This window comes from Gigantopelta aegis, chromosome 6 (assembly GCF_016097555.1).
Source record: "Gigantopelta aegis isolate Gae_Host chromosome 6, Gae_host_genome, whole genome shotgun sequence".
NCBI lineage: Eukaryota > Metazoa > Mollusca > Gastropoda > Neomphalida > Peltospiridae > Gigantopelta > Gigantopelta aegis.
This window is the reverse complement of record NC_054704.1, coordinates 67,420,468-67,437,287: the sequence shown is the minus strand read 5'-3', so window position 1 is coordinate 67,437,287 and position 16,820 is coordinate 67,420,468. Positions and strand designations below refer to the sequence as shown.

The window sequence follows — 16,820 nt, the reverse complement described above, 5'->3', positions numbered from 1 at the left end:
TACCATTTAGTAAGTTTTAACCCAAAGAACCATAATTATAGTAATTGATAGATTATATTGAAAAAAAGGAAAAAACACACACAAAAGAGAAGATTTTAGGCAATGTTTATTAGTCAGTTTTGTCACAGTAGCCAATTTTTTTTTTTTTTAAAGTTGGCCATTTTCTGTGAAAACCAGTCAATTTATTTGCTGATCATTTCCAAAATCTATTTAGATAATCTAAAGTTGAATAACATTCTGGTAACATTATAAATACTGGAATGATCCTGTATTGGCGAGATAAATCCACTATTAAAGGTAAAGCTTATCTAGAAGCATATAACATCTGTGACATTTACAAAGCATACTAGATAGCTCCATCACCAAAATGTTAAATTCACTAAATTCTCAGCAGCTGATTAATTAAACATGTGTCTGTTAAATTATACATCTTATTGTACCCTGAAAAACACAAGCCTCTAGATTTTACAGAAACAATCATTTCCAGTAGCGTGTCAGCACAATTAGGGAAGCGAAAATGCACGACTCGTTATGATGTAAGACAATCAATTACTGTGATTACTTTAGAACAGTTTCTAATGAGTTCCAGTGATGACAAAAGAACAGAACCGCAAAAAATTTTCTCATTAAATTAAAAATCCTGAAAACTGAGACAGGGTTTAACTTCTTGTTGAATTCATCAAATATGAAGCTGAATTTGTGATGTACATTTACTTTTCTCAATAGGTCTGTCCAATCTATTTATTTTAGTATTTGTTTTTCACTTGGTTAGCCAATATAAAATAAAATCACAAATTGCTGGTTTACCTTCAGTTTAAGAAAATAATTTAATAGTCATTTTTTTTTTTTTTTTTTTTACGACTGATATGTTCTACTACTAACATAATCCACCAAAATATTATCAGTTCCTCAAATGATGTAAGAATGGCTCATGCTTAATTAACTAATGCAATGCTTAATTAACTTATGCACACACACATACATATGTAGCATATTAACAGCATTCAGCCCTTCACCGCAAAGTTAAAAGTACACTCTACAGGTGCAAACTAATACCTTGAGTGGAATCACCAGCTGAAAAAATTAGCGTGCAGAATTCAGTATGAATGAACCTAATGAGGGTGTACAGTAAGCATATAGATATAGTTTCTACCAATCATTATAAATAAACTTAACAAGCTAGTGCCTTTCAATACAGATTTTACTATAATCGAGTCAAAATAACATCTTGTTTTGGACATTATTATATATACAAATATCTCCATCAATAGTGTTTCTGCCAGAAAGAAATATTTGGTTATGGCACCATGGGATTGAATGTAACCACAGTTAACAGGGGGTAGGGGGGCTTAGGATTAGAGTTAAGAAAATCATACAGTAATGATAAGAGTAATTAGTTTTGTCAACAAAAAAAACAAAATAAAAAATATATATATATATATATATATATATAATACCCGATTTACCCTCTGGCAGAAACCCTGATTAGGGTATTTATGATTCAAAACAGGAGACTTATTATTCCAAGTAGGATGCATGTCTAAGAATCTTGAATATATATTGTTTACTAACAAATAACTCCATTCAGTTGAAAACATCTAAAATTCACAACACTGTTCTGATGAACACCAAAATTGTCATCAAAGAAGTTTCAACAATGAATAAATGAATGCATGCATGTTTAATGATACCCCAGCGCAAATGGGTTTTTTCAATTTTTAAATAGAAAATATCACATAACAAAATGTGTAGCAAAGTGTGCACGTACAGCAATATCAAATGATTAAATACACATTTCTCAGACCTTCTGTCTGTAACTGATAAAACATCAAGCAAAGATTAGTTATGGCGGGCACATTATGTTTCTAGAAACAAAATACTTGTTTAACAACATCTCAGCACATTTTAAACATCTCAGCACATTTTAAACTATGGCTATCTGGTGTTTAAAATAAGGTTACTTTGACATTTAGTCTGCCATCACGAAGGCTAGTATTACCAAACAGCAGCAAAAGATCTTTTAAATTCACTTTCCCACAGGTAACTGAGCAGTAGCCTAATGTTTAAATTATTACTATAGTAATAAAAAAACACATAAAGAAAAACAGAAAATATTTTTCAGAGGGGAAAAAGGCCAGTTATATTTCTATTTCACTATATTTCACTATGTGCTATATAATCAAGAAAAGCATAAAACTACCAAAGTTTGTTTGAATGAATAATACACGTACCTTGCAGATTGTGATTTTCACGTTCCATTCTAATAAGCAGCAGTGTTTCTAAAATTGCTTTCTTCCAAAGACACCTCAGTTGAAATGGAGTCAGCTTTTCCTTTTTTTCAGTTCTGTCGGTTCCTAAATCATCTTCTGAAAAAAACAAATTAAAATGTTACAGTATGTAACAGAATGTCCAAAATGTGCAGATATTTTTATCTTTGACTACAATAGAACACATACAAGACCGGAAATGAACAAACTTGAAATTCATTCATTGCATGAAAAAGATGTCAGACAGTAAGATGTTTTTTGCCAATTTAGTCAACATCAGAATGTTATTATGAATGTGAACTACAATTCAAACAAATATTGTCAAAATTAAAAGAATTGTTAGTAATTTTTTGTGAATTTATCAATGTACAACGAATGCATGAATGAATGAATGTTAACGACACCCCAGCACAAAAATACACATCAGCTATTGGGTGTCACAAATGGTTCGATGTATAACAGTCACAAATTATATAAAATCGCATAGCGTAGCAAAGTGATTTTATACTAAATTTGTGATTGTTATACATCAATAAATTCACAAAATAATGTGAAAAATGTTTAAAAATTACAAACACAACTTATTTAGTTAAAAATACAAATAAATTAGTTTGCAAATTACTTTCCATGACCTCTTTTATAAATCTGAGGTTTATCAAAGGATAACATTCAGGTTTTTTTAGTGAAGTCATCCAATCAGAATAGAGTAAATTGTATAACGGTGGGAAGTTTGTAATTATACATGTATATTTTATAGTTATGTGTAACTTATCACAGTGTGGCATATCACTGGGTCAAAGTTCACCTAGCTTTGAATGTCAAATTAAATAAGGCTGGCCACTGGGGAAATATGTGACAGGACTTAGTCATGAAGTGTTGTTTCATCTGGCTAGTATATATTCTTGTAATTTAATATGAACTACTTTCAGAGTATCAGTTACTATTGTGCTTGAAACAATGAATAACAAAATGTGTGGAACTGAGGTAATCAAAGATGCTTCCTATTACATCTGAAACTAGTAGCGTAACCCTTCAGTCTCTCCTATTCATTTTTGTAGTGTTTAGATCCATGGTGTATATGTTAACTGAAACATTGCGTATAGTAGTTTTAGCCATATATGTCACTGCTGTCTATGGGATTTGATTTACCCACCAGCACATGTGTTAACTGTGGCTCTTTGTTGTCGAACATGTGGTTATTTCAACACTTGGTAGAGATGGAGAGAGGAAACTTATTGCTGCAACATATTCTGCTCCTACCAATAGAGTAGAACTGTTCCATAGGCAGGATAGTACATACCAGTGCCTTTGATGTACCAGTTACAGGGCACTAATTGAGATGGAACAAAACATAGAGAGTGATAAATCCTGCAACCTATCACACTTCAGGCGAGCGCTCTACCACTGAGCCCCTATTGGCTGGATGTCGGTTTTAAAATACAGTGAAACCCATCTAAATCAGACACCCACAGAACTAAAAACGTTAAAAGTTTGTTTTGTTTAATGACACCACTAGAGCACATTGATTTATTAATCATCGGCTAATGGATGTCAAACATTTTGTAATTCTGACATAGTCTTAGAGAGGAAACCTGCCACATGTTCCCATTAGTAGCAAGGGATCTTTTATATGCACCATCCCACAGGCAGGATAGCACATACCACAGCCTTTGATCTACCAGTTGTGGTGCACTGGCTGGAACCCAATGGGACCACCGACGGGGATCGATCCCAGTCCAACCATGTATTAGGCGAGTACTTTACCACTGAGCAATGTCCCAACAAGACCAAGTAAGAAGTCTGGTTTAAAGAGGGTCTGTTCTGTACTGATAGTTAAAAAGGGATCATAAAAACATCTGATTTCAATGGAATTCCAGTTTACAGAGGGTCCAACTTTTAAGTGTTTCAGTGTATAAAACTTACGAGTCAGTGGGTCTGAGTCTGAGAACTGTACCGGTGTCACAACCTTGTTAAATATCGCCTGCCGCCAAGAACTTATTCTCCGGGGTGTGGCCAGTAACGACAGGTCTTCCATAGGAGACGTGCATGACTCGTCAGGCGTGCTCGGACTGGGGCAGCCGGCCAGAAGAAACCTGCAATAGGCATAAAGTACATATCATTTTACAGGTCAATTATATGAATATGAGTAATGTTTATTTAATAATGCAATCACCACATCTTAATTACATTATAAAGAAAGAAAAAAAAGAAAGAAATGTTTTATTTAATGACGCACTCAACACATTTTAATTACGTTATAAAGAGTCGAACATATGGTTAAGGACCACACAGATATTGAGAAAGGAAACCCGCTGTCGCCTCTTCATGGGCTACTCTTTTCGATTAGCAGCAAGGGATCTTTTATATGCACCATCCCCCAGACAGGGTAGTACATACCACGGCCTTTGATACTGTAGAATACTTTATTTTCGCGTGGAATTTATTTTTGCGTTTTTCGCATGTGAATGAAATTCGTGAAAATATATTCCACGCGAAAATAAAGGCCAACAAAAAAATAAATAAATATGTAGCCTCGTTCAAATATACCACATTAGTTTCCAACGTACGAGGCTAGTAGTAACAAAGCGGTGCTCCCTCCTGTCACAGAACAAACCACAAAACACAAAAGCTGTTTAAAACTTTAAATCAAGAACACGATGATAAGTACATACATGATAATAAAACAATACTAACACTAAAAAGCTCAGGGTGCATCTTATTCAGCATCGCATTGCAATTCGCTACATAGACATTGCTACATAATTCTAAAACGTTAAATAGTAGTTGCTACTAAATTTTCAACTGATCTCCAACTATCGATAATCAGAGTTATACAGTGAAATCCCTCTAAACCGGATACACTCACCCATCTAAAACGGACACCCTCGGAACCAAGACAAATGTCTGGTTTTAAGAGGGATCCGGTTTAGAAAGGTTAAGTTCTGTCTTGGTTTTTAAAAAGGGACTCTGTAAACATCCGATTTTGACGGGAATTCCAGTTTATTGAGAGGTTTCACTGTAATCTGCTACAACCCACTCCCAAAACGTTTTGTCCTGTATTACATGTTTTTCAATGGACTCCGGAGGTGGTTGTTGTTATAGTTTTCAACAGACAGCTTGGCTTCTGTCTGACGCCGCTGTCCAATGTTTCTCCGACTAGCCGTGATTGCAGGATCGGGGATAGCACCGACGGTGGAACTGCGTTTGCGGTGTCCCTCGGGGGAGTGTGGAGGACTAGGAAACTGGTGGTGAAACTCCTTGACTACTGGGGACGACACAGGTGAAGCGTCTGGGGTCGACATCTGAGAATCCTGCGAAACAATCATTACAATAACCCGTTAATACCATCCAATTTGTTTTAAAGTTATGAACTGGCCTCAGTGGCACAGTGGTTAAGCCATCGGACTACAGGCTGGTAGGTACAGGGTTTGCAGCCCGGTACCGGCTCCAACCCAGAGTGGGTTCTTAAGGGCTCAATGGATAGGTGTAAGGCCACTACACTCTCTTCTCTCTCACTAACCACTAAAAAAATAACAACTAACCCACTGTCCTGGACAGACAGCCCAGATAGCTAAGGTATGTGCCCAGGACAGCGTGCTTGAACCTTAATTGGATACAAGCACGAAAATAAGTTAAAATGAAATGAAGTTATGCACTAGATTGATCAATGAGCAGTTAGTATAAAAACAACAAAACCATTATTCTGAACATTTGTTCATGCATATAGTGAAGTTTGGTTTGATGTAAGAAGAAAAGTAAAAGTGTTTTGGAATAACAAAAAACAAACCACAAATCTTTTTGTGTGCAATTTAGAAAACAATCTGCTCAGAAATAAGTAACTTGTAGTAAACTCCATAGTATGAAAAAAGCGTTCCCCGTGGAAAGGACTATAAGCAGTTGAATAAATAATGTTTGAATTAGTCAGCTTATAAATCTGCTACAATCACACCTAAGGTACCGGTACTCTCTCTTTTTTTAAATTAATTATTACTAGTTTGTATAGCAATTTAGTCAGGTTCTAGAAATCGAAGGTAGAGTTATTGAAGTTTGTCTGTATGGTTAATTGTTGTCTAACAAATGGTTATTGTGAAACTTGGTTGAGATAATGAGAGAAAACTTGTTGCTTCCATATAGGCTACTCCATACAAATGGCAACAAGAGATCTTTTACCAACACATTCCCACAGACAAGACAGCACAACCACGACCTTTGATATAGCAGTAATGGAGCACATTTTGTGACAGGGGACTTTAAATGAGAGCTCTACCACTGAGGTACATAACACACATTTCCCAATTAGAAAATCAGTAACATGTCCTACCTTCCTGCCCCAGAAGCAACCACTGACAAAGTCAGAGACTGGGTCCGGGGCAGGCATACCTGAACCCCTGTGGACATGCGCACGTTAATAATAGAGTTCTTGTTCCGTTCCCGGTAACATGTCTTTGTGAAATAGATTGCCAACAAATAGATGTATAGAAAAAAGTTAACAACAAACCATTGATCTGGACCAGCTGCCCTCACTTTCGTTGGTTCCGCTTCTGTGTCGAAAACCGTCCATGAAATCATCTTTTTTTCTGCCCTGAAAAACCCAGTGTCATGATTATTTTATAGCCATGACTAATGCGTAAAAAATTTAACTGTTTTAGCAACCTCAAGTGTTGAATATGTTAACATCAAAATTCAGAAATTGGCCTCAGCAAAAATAAATACTGAACTAACAGTAATTTGCTTCAGCTAAAATACTCGGCCTCAGAATATTTTTTAATGCCTATAAGAATAATAAATAATAATAATAATAATAAAATTCTTTATTTTCAGAGGGTAAACACATTCAGTACAAAGTGACTGGTATCCCATGAGACCCTCTCTAATCCACACACACACACACACACACACACACACACACACACATCAACATACATGTAATATGTATAACAATGCATGAGAAACACAGATACATAATAGAAGGAACAATAGCACATATGAATATTTATATAAATTTGTTAAGAAACTTGAATCAGTGATAACTCAATAATTCATAATTATTTTAACAAACAAACAAACAAACATACAATAACATCAACAACAAAGGTATACTAGTATCTTAAATGTTTATGCACTAGTTTAAAATTGATTTAAGAATTGACCGCAATTATTTTTTGATTCATGCAAGTATGAACCGAAAAAACTAATTGCACACTGTATGATCTCGCATAGAGGGTCATACAAAAGTGTGCACATCGCTTTTTCGGTTCATACTTGCATGAACCAAAAAATAATTGCGGTAAAATCTTATAATTAAATTTATATGCATACTTTAACAATACATAACTGAATTTATTTTGTTTAGCTTTAAATATGCCTGTAGTATTGTTTGTGCAAACTTCATTGATACTTATGTCGCATAAGAATGCGAACGTTCATTCACTATTATTTGAATCGTGATGTTTTTTTAAATGACGTCATTTCCTCTAACTGCTGTGCATTTTTACGGATCATTTAGTTGTATTGGAAGGAATTGTCCTATTCGTGTTTAGTTTATATTTTATGAAAGTGAATGAAGAGAACGTGTCTAACATTTATGCTGTTGGTGGAACCGTTTAATTTTCGCCAACAGCTGTAGAACATCACTTACAAGTAAGTTACAGGCGTGAAGTTTCCTACATGATTTCTTTGACCAATGACCGAGTCTCATGTAATGATTAGCGAAGAGGTTTTTTTTTTTTTTTTTTTTTTAAATCAATGCATATAGATCGATATGTCTACTCTGCTATAGCATTTTCCATTAATTTATCGTATACATTTTTTGTAGCTTTCAAGTGTTTTCTTCAAAATATTTAAATATGATTGCCAGAATAATCCGGCTTGTTGCACAAAAGTAGTGCGAGTGTGTGTGTGTGTGTGTGTGTGTGTGTGTGTGTGGTAGTAGGCGTGGCTTAAATTTGTTTGGTTCATCGAGATATGAACGAAAAAAAGCTGGACCAATCAGATTGCCGTAAAGTGTATAGACACAAAGAAAATTTAATTATTAACATTTGAACAGTGCTTAAAATAGCTGGATTTGAATGAGGCACAATAATATGATGATTAATCTACTGCTAAACATATGGTATACCACAAATGTTATTAGGGAATTTTTTTGGGTTGACACTTAAACTGAAGTGAATCAATTTTACTTCAGCTTTTACGTCAGCAAAGCTGAATGCTGAAGTGACATGGGAGTGCTGAATATAAATCAGCTGCATGATACATCATGAGATATGAGACGACCTCTCAATCAAGACAGTTAAAGTTGTTCAAAATCACGTGAAAAGCTCAGCGCAATAATGTAGATAAGCAAGCATTGCCAAACTATAGCGATGTGGTGGACATTATATGTACCAAACAGAACTGGATCATCCATTCTAAATGCTTAAATAATAAAAATATTCCAGGGACTGCAGCTTTAACAAACAAACATACAATAACATCAGCAACAAAGGTACATCTTAATCAAATGTTTATGCATTAGCTTAAAATTGGTTAACATATGAACTGTGCTTAAAATAGCTGGATTTGAATATGATGATTAATCTACTATTAAACATGTACCACAAATTTTATTAGAGATTTTTTTTGGTTGAAACTTAAACTGAAGTTGTGTCAGCATGAAAAATGCTGATGTGAATTTTATTTCAGCTTTTACGTCAGCAATGCTGAATGCTGAAATGACATGGGAGTGCTGAATATATATCAGCTGCATAATACATCAGAAATAGCATAATGCAGTTTCAGAAATGCCTCATTTTGGTCATTAACATGATTTAACATATATGTTTCTTTCTTTTTTAAGACACTGAGTTCACAAAACATCAACATTAAATAGGTTCAATGAAAATATTGGCATTAAGAGAACTATATAAATCTTACCCTGAGTAGACTTTCAAAGGAATTGGTCAAGCTCTTCTTGGCTCTGTTTCTCAAGTTGTCAAATTTGAACATCAAATTCCTGTCATTATCCATGATGTTAAACTGAAAAACACACACATTACAAAAATACAGCAGTGTACAAAGACAGGCAATTTCAGTGTGACTGGCTGATTTCAATGTTAACATGCATGATATTATAAATGAATGAAAACCCACATACAACTGAATGTAATGTCAAGATGGTATAAAGCAGTTTAATACTGTTTTAATGTTATTTTTAGATAGACTAATGACCTCAGAATGAACACAGTTCTTTCAAGTCATAGGAAAGACCAGGTTTATGTTATAATGCAATGCATCAATTGGAACTAAAGTACAATTTTGAAGAAAAAAAAATAAATAAAAAATAAATAAATAAATAAATAAATAAATAAATACCCACCTGAATTAAACCACACACACACACACACACACACACACACACACACACACACACACACACACACACACACACACACACACACACACACACACACACACACAAAAACAAACACCAAAATGACCACAAAATTAATTAGGATCTTCCTTACCCCAAATGGAACATATATGCCAATAAAATCCATTTAAAGAACTGAAGTTATTGTGCAGAAGCTAAAGTCAGAAAGTGTAACTCCCAATGACAAATAAAGAAATCCTTGTATGTGCCCTGGTGTGCAAGTGACACATGTGTGAATATCATAGACCGACATTCTTTCTTTCTTCACTTAGGAAGTAACACTGAAAGTCAACATGGACAGAATACAATTCTAGCTTTTATTACACTGTTAGTACACTGTCAGTTTAATATCACATGACTTTATGACACATACCGATTGATTTACTGGGAGACTTCATAATTTCTTGATGTATTTTTGGATATGTTAATGAATAACAGTCTTTTGCATTCTGAATTTGAAAGGTAGTAGGTGGACAATAATTAAATGCAAGATATGGCCTTAACCCCTGCATGTTAGGGTATCATTACAGAAGCAAAGTAATTACATTCACTGAAAATACCCCAAAGCCAATAACGGTAAAAGTAGGATCAAAGACAGAAACTAAATATGAACTCAATGAATCAACTGCCCACCTATTATACTAACTTGTAATGACAAAAGCTAGATTCAATACTGGTAATTACATTGTACATATAATGCATTTCATTTTTCAGTATTATTTTAAATGATAAGCATTTCAAATAATTTCTAAATCTTTGATAACATGGTAAGTACAATGAGTGTAAAAGTGGGGTTTTTTTGTGGTTATTTTTGTTAGCATTTTGTGCAGTTATAATTTAAAGATCTACTCTTTAAACCTAAAAAAACCTCACCCAACTAGATATATTTTTAGTGCAAAATTTAAATCTTGTTTACACTGTTTTTAGGGATTTATCCAGGATTTTTTGCCAGGGTCCCATGTCTTAATGGGCTGGGAAAATTAGCATAAGTATATAATATTTGGGATATTTTTTCAGGCCACTGCAATGCACCACTGTTAAATTAATTTATTAAAACAGATACACAAAAAACCCCGATAATCCAACTGAATATGGAATTATTTAAAAAGTTAAAATTTTAGACTCATAAGTGAAATAGTATTAAAATAGCAATAGATTTAAAATTGTAAGTAAAAAAAATGTGACGCCAGATAGAAGGGCAATAAGAGTCACGTTCCATATTAAGTAGGGTTACAACTTTTTGGGGGCCACCTAATGTATAGACACACACACACACAGAAACACAACTAGTAATTTTTAGTACAGAAACTGGGAATTTTCTATGCTACTTTCTTTTGGGAAGGAGCCTATTAGGACCCACAGAACACATGGATAAATCCCTACATTTAATTGTAATCATAATTAGTAGGGATTTTTAAACAGCATCCATTACACATAAACTCTCTCCTTAGCTAATGGTTTCTAGATACATGAAAATTAAAACTACTGGTACAAAAAAATGTCAGATAGAATACAAAGCTTCAGCATCTTCAGTGAAAAGGTGAAATAAGCAATATAGTATTTCCTAGCATGTTTTGTCTTACGGTTACACACCACCATTAATTACTCCATTCAGTTCAATACAATTTCTATGTCAGAATAGATTCTGTGAAAAATACAAAACTGTTAATTTTAGGGAGTGCTCTTAACTGACAAGTACCGTTTAAAAAATCAAGATAGGTTGACCACAAAATGTTTCAATTAATGGCCCCTATGCCTGACCACTGCCTCATGATGCTGTTATACAAGTGGCACTATACCACTTGTACAGTTGTTATCAGTTAGTACTACATATAACAAGTAACTTTAAACCAATGGGTTATTTAAATACTACAGAGGTCAATCTATGTGTAATCAGCAAAGAAAGATTTCAAAAAGCATATCAGAATTTTGTAGTATTTTTTTTATGAGGAACTATTTCCTAAACTGGACTATATTAAGCTGCTACAGCAAATAACGCCATGACAAAAGGTTGTGTGTTGTCTTAAGTCACAACAACCTCAACCATTTGTGGGGTAACATTACTTCAGTACCAATTTTTTTTTTAATCAAAGTTTACAGCTGTTACCCCCGACTGATACATACAGATTTATATCTGACAGCTTACCTCTGATTTAACATTTTTTCCACCTTCAGAAATGTGCACATGTTCCTTCTGCTTGCGTTCACACAATCTTCGAAGAGAGATCATTAAAACTTCCACTGTTTCATCATAGCTCTGAGGGTTTTCATTCTGATTGTTAAAAAAATAAAAAATTCCGATGATTCAATCAGAAAATGTCACTGCTCTAAAAAAAAAAAAAAAAATCTATCTGTAAAAACAAGTATAAAAGAAACTAGATGACCTTTTTTGCTAATTATAACATCTGCTTGTGTACTCAGCATGGAGTATTGGAATGAAAAGGAAACTAATTCATCAGTTCGCCTGTAATAAGACAATGATAGAATCAGACAATAATTTTAAGCAGTCTACAAAGAGATGGGCAACAAATAAATTTCATGATTTTCATCTAACAGGCAGAAGGCCGAGATGACATTTAACTTCTAAGGATGCGGTTAACATAAATACAGATAGGTCACACCGATAAAGAACAAACTAGAAAGTCAAAGAATTTTCTTGAGTAACAACAAGCAGAGTATTGTTTTCAAAGATGCTTTGTACAGGATGAAATTACTGTTTTTTAAGCAGTGGTAAAACTGAATTAAAACCTCTATAATGCAACCATGATACAATGAATGGTCAAAAGAAGAAAAGTATCTATGACAGTTGTAGAAGATAAAAAAACAGAAAATATAAATGCTTTATTTAACGACTCACTAAAATTTTTTTATTATATTTATATACTCTTCAAAAAAAGAAACGCAAAAGGGTACAAATGGGTTATAACTCCGATTTTATGTTTCCTACCGGTTCATGCTTTGTGAATATAAGGTCATTGCATGTCCCAAACACATTCCCACGGTTACTTTCGATAAAATGCAGCTACTGTACAATAAAGTTCCAAAATGTGAATATTCGTAAAAACGCAGCCACGTGCAAACCATGTCACCACTGCACGTGCGTTGTCTGCACGTGCAACATGAACACCGACAGTATAAAAGTGCAGGGTGTTCGCTTGCCTGGCCTCTGTATCTGGCCGACAGTTGACAATCCAGGACATGCCACGTCTCAGTGAACCGCAGAGAAACAATGCCATCGGCCGACTAGACGCAGGCGAATCCAGAACGGCCGTTGCCAGGGCATTCCATGTGTCCCCAAGCACCATCTCCAGACTGTGGGACCGTTACCAGCAACATGGATCAACACGTGACCTCCCTAGATCCGGTCGACCACGGGTCACTACCCCCGGGCAGGACCACTACATCCGGGTACGCCACCTTCGGGAACAATTGACTACTGCCACCTCCACAGCCGCAGCAATACCAGGTTTGCGCAGGATATCCGACCAGACCATACGGAACCGCCTACGTGAGGTAGGAATTCATGCCAGACGTCCAGTTCGAGGTGTCATCTTAACACCACAACACCGTCGACTCCGACTGCAGTGGTGCCAGATTCATCGACAATGGCCTCAACTGCGATGGAGACAGGTGTGGTTCAGTGACGAGTCCCGATTTCTGCTCCGACGTCATGATGGAAGATGTCACAGGTGTGGTTCAGTGACGAGTCCCGATTTCTGCTCCGACGTCATGATGGAAGATGTCACAGGTGTGGTTCAGTGACGAGTCCCGATTTCTGCTCCGACGTCATGATGGAAGATGTCGCGTGTATAGGCGTCGTGGTGAACGTTATGCGGCAAACTGCGTGCAGGAAGTGGACAGATTCGGCGGGGGTAGTGTCATGGTGTGGGCAGCCATCTCACACACTGGCAGAACTGACCTGGTCCACGTGCAGGGCAACCTGAATGCACAGGGCTACATTGACCAGATCCTCCGGCCACACATCGTTCCAGTTATGGCCAATGCCAACGCAGTGTTCCAACATGACAACGCCATGCCTCACACAGCACGTCTCACAACGGCTTTCCTACAGAACAACAACATTAATGTCCTTCCTTGGCCATCGATATCACCAGATTTGAACCCAATTGAGTTGGACCGACGCCTCCGACAGCGACAACCACAGCCCCAGACCCTGCCCGAGCTGGCAGCAGCCTTGCAGGCCGAGTGGGCCACCATCCCCCGGGACGTCATCCGTACTCTGGTTGCTTCAATGGGCAGGCGGTGCCAGGCAGTTGTCAACACACGCGGAGGCCACACCCGGTATTGACTCCAGATGACCTTGACCTTGGTGGTGTGTCCTATCACTTACTCACAATGGACTAGAGTGAATTGTGAACAATCCTGCAACATTTGGTAATTATCGGACTCGCCATTCAATAATTAAATCAATTCTCCAAATGTTACGACAATGTGGTTTTGCGTTTCTTCTTTTAAAGAGTATATGTTGTCAGACATGGTTTTAAAAAACCCACACATAATGAGAGAGAAAACTACTACCGCCACTTCATGGGCTACTCTTTTTGATTAGCAGCAAGGAATCTTTTATATGCACCATCCCATAGACAACATAATACAGACAACATAGTTCATACAACAACCTTTGTTGTAGAAACCTTTGTTGTAGCACTATAGCTGGAATGAGATTCTAGCCCAGTGACCCATCACACTGTGGTTAGTGCTCTACCATGAAGCTACATCCTGCCCCGTCTGGAGAGATTTGACAATGGTTGATGATAGAACATTTGAAATTGCATTCAATGTATGTCTCGACAAGTATAATTCTGAAAATAGTAAAACTAACCTTAAGTCGTTTAGCAATTTCAGAAGTGTCCTGATCAGACAAGTGCTGGATTCGTTTCAACAGGAAGTCGTATGCTGCATGTGGGCTCATACCTACGTAACAGGACAATACACACACTGACTATTTTATTATCATGTAAGGTCAAAAATATGATTACAATCAGACATTTACAATGAAATATTTCTGAATCTTACTCTACTTTCCTAGATGGAAACCAAAGCTACTACATAGTTTTAATAAATTTTAAGTTGTAGAGTAAATACAACTTTCATCAACATACTAAATATTTGTAGTATCTTTGCATAATTCTTTAAACCCTCAAAAAAAACCCCCAGGAACCATCCTTCATCTAAGTGACATAGAAAGTAACACATTTTGTGACAAACAAAAACCTTGCAAAAAAACACACTATACCGTAGAACACAAAACAAAATACAATGAAACCGCTCTTAACTAGATCCTGAACAATCTAGAATCCTGTCAAAACTGGATAAATATTATGTCACTCAGTGTGATCCATTTTAGACAGGTTTCACTATACCATTCAGTAAGATACTTAATGACTATACTTCCATGAATTATTTGTAAAATATTCAATGTAATGGGTGTTGTACCATTTATTTCGCGACAGAGTTTTTCGAGCTGGTGAAGTGGACACATGATACAAATCTGGTTCTGCGACTGTGGTTTTCCCGTCACCCACTTGGTGGCCTGACTCTGTTTAAATGCCATGGTGAATGCAGTCTGCAGATTGGACATTATATCCGAAACCTGCAAAATTAAAATAATATTACATGTAAAATTAAAATAACATTTGACATAATACAAATAACTTCATATTAAAAACCTGCAAAATTAAATTAGTAGTCAATTGACATTTAATAAATGTATCAGAAAATTGCAAAATTAAATTAATAAGACAAAATATTAGATATTATATGAGAAATGTACAAAATGTTATAATAAACAAACAATAATTATAAGGGGAATAATTGATTTCAAATTGTGATTCTGTCATAGTAAAATGCTTAAAGCATAATAACATTGTCAATTAAATTTGTTCTATAATGACAACCCAACAAATTTCCTGTTACAAGACTCTCATCAAAGAGGCTACATAACTACTGCTTGTAATATATAAATTAATTACAAAACACTGGCGTAGCAAGCGGGGGAGACAGGGCAGGGGCACTTTTTAGCAGTAGCTATGGTTTTTATATATTTATGTGTGTGTGCCCCCCCCCCCCCGCCCCCCACTATTTAGCACCTTCCTAAGCCCATGCATAAGTATCATATTTGTCATAATACCTCAGAGATAACTCAAACTGTATATCTGTATATATCATACCTTTTTAAAATTATAATTTCAATCAGTAAATGAACATGGCATCTTGAAGATACACTAAGTATGCAATTAATTCTTCAACAACACATTTGTTTGCAATGCAGGCCTTACAAAGCAGTTGCAATAGCATTCTTATCATTTTATTTACTTTGTTACTATTTGTAATAAATTACCATCGGACAACGATCTGAATTTCACGGACTGTTGAGGTTATGTGGCATAAGTACAGGTATTTTACACACATACATACTGTATTAAAATTTCACATTAAACATGCACACTTGATTCTTTATGCGTGGTATACATCTTCCAATTAATGCAGACTCGACAGTTGAGTCAGCGTCAATCGGTAGGTATGCGGGTCAATGATGCGACAGTCGTGTCAGCGTCAATCGGTAGGTATGCGGGTCAATGACGCGATAGTCACATCTAATCTCCTGTTTGCCCCGATTAGAATTTTGAATCGGGAGTCTGGTATAGTCAGCTAGTGTGCGTCAATCAAACATGTGAGTGTCAATGCTAATTCCTAGTGTGTTCGGGATCCCCGACCCGATGCAACAGTTGGTGCTAATATAGCCAATCACAGTACAGCATTTAATCATGTGACACGTAAATGGTTGATTGGTATATCGAAGATGACAAGCAGGATTTAATTGAAATGAGGATACAACACGTCTCAACCAGGATATATCAGATGAGGAAATAGGTATGAAATACTTACAAGTTTTGCAGAACATTTTAACTCAACTGTTATGAATATATCTGGGTTTGATTTTTCATTTTATTATTGTGAGCAACACATAAACATGCTCGATCTACAGGTTATTTTTTTTGAGAGTATTATGATGTTAACTTTGAATTAGTCACATTTTGTATGATTCCCAGTAAAAAAAAAAAAAAAACCCAAACATTTCTGAATTAAATTAAGTAAGTTTGCCACCAAAAATGTTTGAAAGT

General features: G+C 35.8%; 1 protein-coding gene across 2 annotated transcripts in view; it reads right to left on the bottom strand.

The window, feature by feature from the left end:
- Positions 1–16,820, bottom strand: part of LOC121376247 (TBC1 domain family member 4-like) — an 80,203-nt gene that overhangs the window by 18,316 nt on the left and 45,067 nt on the right. Inside the window, exons 4-12 of one of the 2 annotated variants that reach the window (XM_041504070.1) lie at positions 15,133–15,289; positions 14,519–14,610; positions 11,822–11,947; positions 9,180–9,281; positions 6,766–6,849; positions 5,331–5,578; positions 4,191–4,360; positions 2,232–2,366; positions 1,057–1,074 (exon numbers count right to left, since the gene is read on the bottom strand). In XM_041504070.1, the coding sequence (XP_041360004.1) occupies positions 1,057–1,074; positions 2,232–2,366; positions 4,191–4,360; positions 5,331–5,578; positions 6,766–6,849; positions 9,180–9,281; positions 11,822–11,947; positions 14,519–14,610; positions 15,133–15,289 (1,132 nt within the window). The remainder of the gene's footprint in view (positions 1–1,056; positions 1,075–2,231; positions 2,367–4,190; positions 4,361–5,330; positions 5,579–6,765; positions 6,850–9,179; positions 9,282–11,821; positions 11,948–14,518; positions 14,611–15,132; positions 15,290–16,820) is intronic. The other variant, XM_041504071.1, reaches the window with a different exon arrangement.